The 4,956-nt window shown below is 52.0% G+C and overlaps 1 protein-coding gene across 1 annotated transcript; it reads left to right on the top strand.

Annotated features, from left to right (window-relative positions):
- The first annotated feature begins 3,678 nt into the window (after positions 1-3,678).
- Positions 3,679-4,611, top strand: LOC144251051 (olfactory receptor 2G6-like). The gene has a single exon (XM_077794178.1). The coding sequence runs from the start codon at positions 3,679-3,681 to the stop codon at positions 4,609-4,611; it is 933 nt and encodes a 310-aa protein (XP_077650304.1).
- The last annotated feature ends 345 nt before the right edge of the window (positions 4,612-4,956 follow it).

The raw sequence follows: 4,956 nt of genomic DNA, 5'->3' as shown, positions 1-4,956 counted from the left end.
ACTTATTTCCTTCACCAGGAGGTATGTGTGGCATGGAGCACTTTGGAACGCCAGCCCTGGGCCCCAACTCCACTCTGCCTCAGAGCCTCCCTGGGCGGGCAGCCTCCACCCTGGGGCCTCCTCCTCTGTGACCACAGGAAAGCGAGTCCTGCTCGTTTCCCTGTGGAGACAGACAGGTGTGTAAGTCGTGTCCTCTAGGGCAGCCTGGCGCCCAGGGAGTCCTCCGCGAGTGTCCCCTCAGGTCCCTGGCAGATCCTGGCTCTGCTGGCATGGTGTTCATATGCTCTGACATCAATAGCAAACCTTTCACTCCTCTTGGCAGCACACCTTGGATGCACAGAAAACAGAATGCTGTCTTCATTTACCTCCCTTTTTTTTTTTTGTATTGGGGATTGCACCCAGGGATGCTTTGCCAGTATGTCACATTCCCAGCCCTTTTTATTTTTTACTTTGAGACAGACTCTCACTAACTTGCCCAGGGCCTTGTTAAGTTGCTAAGGCTGGTTCGAACTTGGGATCCTCCTTCCTCACCTCCCCAGTGGCTGAAATAATAGGCGTGTGCCACCATGTTGGGGTTATCTATAGATACTGACTTCCAAGGACATGATGTCTTCTCACAAGCTAGGTGAGTGGGCCTGTGACACCCTGAGGGAAAGTTATTTATACTTCACTATTCACCTTGTGGGTCCCTGGGCTAGGGTTAGTGCTGCTGCTCTCTCCCCATCCATGCAGCATGAGCAGGCAACTGAGAATGGTTTCTTGTTGTTGTTGTTGTTTTTAATTTTACTTTACTCTGACAAGATTCTTGACAGCAACACACACATCTTTCTTATTTCATATTCTTGGCTGGGCTGGGCTCTGTTGGTAGAGTGCTTGCCTGGCTCGCATGGAGCTCTGGCTTAATACCCCACACCACTCGTAATGAATAGAGAGTCAGTGGCCAACTCATTAAGACACCCCTTATGTCCAGCTTGAGGGCTGGCCACGGCCTGTGTCCAACAGAGGTTGATGGATGTATTAACTGAAATAATGTCTAGTGAGAGACAAATTCCAGTGTTTCATCCAATCTGTCTGTCTGTCTGTCTTCATCTGACTTCAGAGTGTGCAGTTAAACATAGGGAAACCTGTCTTCCAGGTGTTTGTGGTTGGAGCAGCATATGGGATTAAACAGCTCTCTATTCACATCTATGGGATGGGAGCCATGAGGTGAGTGCTGAGATGCCTTCTGTTTTTGTTGTAGTGTGTGCAGACATATACTTAGTTGTCTTTATGCTTCTGTCTTAAGCACCTGACCTCAGGCCCTGTGGCGTGGTCACTGTCATGTCCATCCTCTGCAGTAGCACTGTGTTCAATGTGGTTGGTAAGCAGTCCAAGAAGTGCCTTTGTGCATAAGTCTTTAAGCTTGCCCTGCCTATGGTAGGTGGGGCATGCATTCCTTCTGTGAAACAGCAGGGCTTCCACGTGGTTCTCAGGGAGCTCTAGGGGTGCACGTTTTGCATGTCTGTCCAGCTGCTCGCTGCATGTGTTACGGCATGGTCACCACATCTGCCCAGTGAAACAGCACGGTGCTCCACAAGCACTTTGACTTAGCAAATGCTTTTGGAGAATGTGGTAGACGTTAATAGCATAAAGATAAATAAGTCATTAGATTCCTGACACTCTGATACTAGCAATGCATAAATATAAAATATCGTAGAACTAGTTGGAAATGTGATATCTCTCTAAAGATTTCCTGTCTTTTGGGTCAAGTCTTAGAGGACTTATGGAGATGCCTAGGTGGGTTCAGTGAGGGAACACCATGCAGCCGTGGTGGGAGGGGCAATGGAGCCATACTCAATGTTTGGGGAGCAGGAAGTGGCTCTGATTGTCTGGGGCTTCCTGTTGCAGCTTGCAAGTGAGGCTCCGGGGGACAGTAAGGTGCCCACGAGCCTGAGAAGGCCATGTGAGCTGGCAGTAGTGCCCATAGGCACAGCAATCACTGTTCACTGGCACACATTTGTCCCTCCACAGGGCTGGTATCATGCACCTCGTCCCCATGGACAGCTCTGCTCCTCTCTAGGTCCCAGCTGAGCCAGCCAGGGCACCTCATGCAGTGACATGTTCAGAAACACAACTAAAATGCAGAAAGCGGGTCGTACCTGGAGCCTGTTCTCTTACCAGATTGTCCACCATGCTCTGGAGACGTTCTTGTAGGCAGTAAGGGATGAGGAGGTGACTTCAGTGGCATCCTGGTGGCAGGACACCAGGTGCAGGCCCATTCTAATAAATAGCATGAAAGAGAAGCTTTGAAAACCTGAGCTGAGATAGCAAACCTGCTCATTCAGGGAAAGACACGGTCAGCCAGTCTTTCATCCTGAGCAGCATGGTGTGAGTGAGCAACTTCAGGGCGGACACAGGTCTCGGGGAGTCACTCCTCATCTGCATCTGGAGAAGAGCAAGATCAGGTTGTTCATGAGTCTGAAGATGTCCGGGCCTCGGCGCCTGTGAAGGGCAGTGGCCATAGTCAGTAGGCTCCCCCGGGTGCTGTGGAACTGCCCGTCATCCAGATTCCCTGTGCTTCATGTGTTCACAGGGCGCTCAGCCAGGCATGCGCAGCCAGTGGCTGGCATTAAGGTGGGTGCCAGGAGACAGGAGCCAAGTCCCTATTACAAGAAGAGCATCAACTATGTGGACTCTCGGAGTTTTCAGACATGATCAGCGTGGTTCTCAGCATCCCTGGTTGAGATTAAAAAGACAGAGGCTGTTTTTAACTGTTCAATCTCTTGGTTTCTTCTGTTATTTGGTCAAGTCCACTGCCGGCAGGCGAGCCTTCATGAGTCAACCTCTGCCGAGTTCCCTGCCTTCTGGTCATACTGCACTCACTCCCTTCCAAGTGTGTGACATCGACATTGTCCACTGTCCCATGAGCCCCACACATCGATTCTGGGTCAGGGTACTTGAAGTTTTAAATTCTCTTACATTGTGCAAACATTTATCTTAAGAAGGAAATTTTGAACTGAACTAAAACCCCTCAACAAGGGCTATGCTATCCAGATAATGTGTACTGATGTCTTTGGTCCTGGAAGAACTGATTTCAGTTCACCCTGGACATGCCATGTTCTGAAGCATAGGCGGTGTGTGCAGTAGCTGCTCCCCACATTTGGCTCCTTTTCCCTCTGGCTCTGACCATGTTCCCTCTCCATTTCCATTCTCAGGCTGGGCTGCCCTCCTTATGGACTCCTCGGTAGCAGCATGTGACGACACCTGGATTTGTCCTGAGCAGCCCTGCTGCATTCCCACCGTGCTTGGGGCTCTCCTGGACACCTACCGGCTGCTCTGTTCCTTTGGTACCTTGGGAATAACCATATTTCTAGAGTGCTTGCAGTTCCCACAATTCCTATAAAATTCTAATATGTTTACACTAAAAAAATCCATGTTGTTAAAAACTGGGGCAAACTCGTTCTCAAGTGATGCCTACTTTCATGTGATCCTCGAGCTACGTGGGACACCTGTGGGTCTCAGACCAGGTTCCACCTTCGGGGCATAATAAGAGTCTCCCACTCTGGTGCTCTCTGCCTGTCACATGTGTCCAAAGTCTTAGTTCCCAGAATGTAACTTTTAATTGTCAAGGACTTGGCACGGGATCTGCGGCTCTGCCTGACGTGAGCCCTCTCTCCGTGAGTGGGTGGAGCGAGAATAATGGGAGGCGCCAACCACAGCCTCCTCTCTGGGTTCCTTCTGCTGGGGTTCTCAGACCAGCCTCGGTTGGAGCGGGCTCTCTTTGGGGTTGTCCTGCTCCTTTACCTCATGACCCTTCTTGGCAACTCTGCCATCATCCTGGTGTCCCTTCTGGACCCCAAGCTCCACACACCTATGTACTTCTTCCTCTCCCACCTGTCCTTCCTGGACCTCTGCTTCACCACTGGTGTCCTTCCTCAGCTCCTAGTCCACCTGGGGAGCTCAGACAAGTCCATCTCGTACGGCGGCTGCGTGGCTCAGCTGTACGTCTCTCTAGCGCTAGGGTCCACCGAGTGTGTCCTCCTGGCCGTCATGTCCTACGATCGCTACGTTGCCGTCTGCCGCCCGCTACACTACACTCTTGTCATGCACCCTCGGCTCTGTCACTCTCTGGTGGCCACGGCATGGCTCAGCGGAGTGGCCACCACCCTGGTACAGTCCACCCTCACCCTGTGCCTGCCCTTCTGTGGGCATCGCCACGTGGATCACTTCTTCTGTGAGGTCCCCATGCTCATCAAGCTGGCCTGTGTGGACACTACCTTCAAGGAGGCTGAGCTCTTTGTGGCCAGCGTCCTGTTCCTGGTGCTGCCTCTGTCGCTCATCCTGGTGTCCTACGGCCACATCGCCCAGGCCATGCTGAGGATCAGGTCGGCTGCTGGCAGGAGGAAGGCCTTTGGGACCTGCTCCTCCCACCTGCTGGTGGTCACCATCTTCTATGGGACCATCATCTTCATGTACCTGCAGCCGGCCCGGAGCCTATCCAAGGACCAGGGCAAGTTTGTCTCCCTGTTCTACACGGTGGTGACTCCCGTGCTCAACCCTCTGATTTACGCTCTGAGGAACCAGGAGGTGAAGACGGCACTGAGGAAACTCTGGGGAAGACCTTATGATTGAGGGGACCTGGTGACTGCCAGGTGACACTTAGGAGACGCGGTTGCTCCCCTAGAGGATGACTTGGAAATGGCAACGACCCAACCCTGGGCTTTGGTAGAAAGCGAGGCTAGTCTGAATTTCAGAGCAGGACAGACTGAGAGAAGCCCACGTTGCAGATCTGTGTCCTCATCACGGGGTTGCCGATGTTAGGCAACCAGATGAGAACGCGACTGTGCTCCAAGCACTGTGCTACATGAGAGCTCCTTCTATGTAACAGTCTTAGCCACTTGCTAGAGAGAGGGAGAGAGACCTGTGATGGGTCTCTCTCAGATACTGAAGAATGTGGGTTAGTTGCTCAGAACAGAA

Source organism: Urocitellus parryii, chromosome Y (assembly GCF_045843805.1).
Source record: "Urocitellus parryii isolate mUroPar1 chromosome Y, mUroPar1.hap1, whole genome shotgun sequence".
Taxonomy (NCBI): domain Eukaryota; kingdom Metazoa; phylum Chordata; class Mammalia; order Rodentia; family Sciuridae; genus Urocitellus; species Urocitellus parryii.
This window is presented reverse-complemented; position numbering and strand designations above follow the sequence as displayed.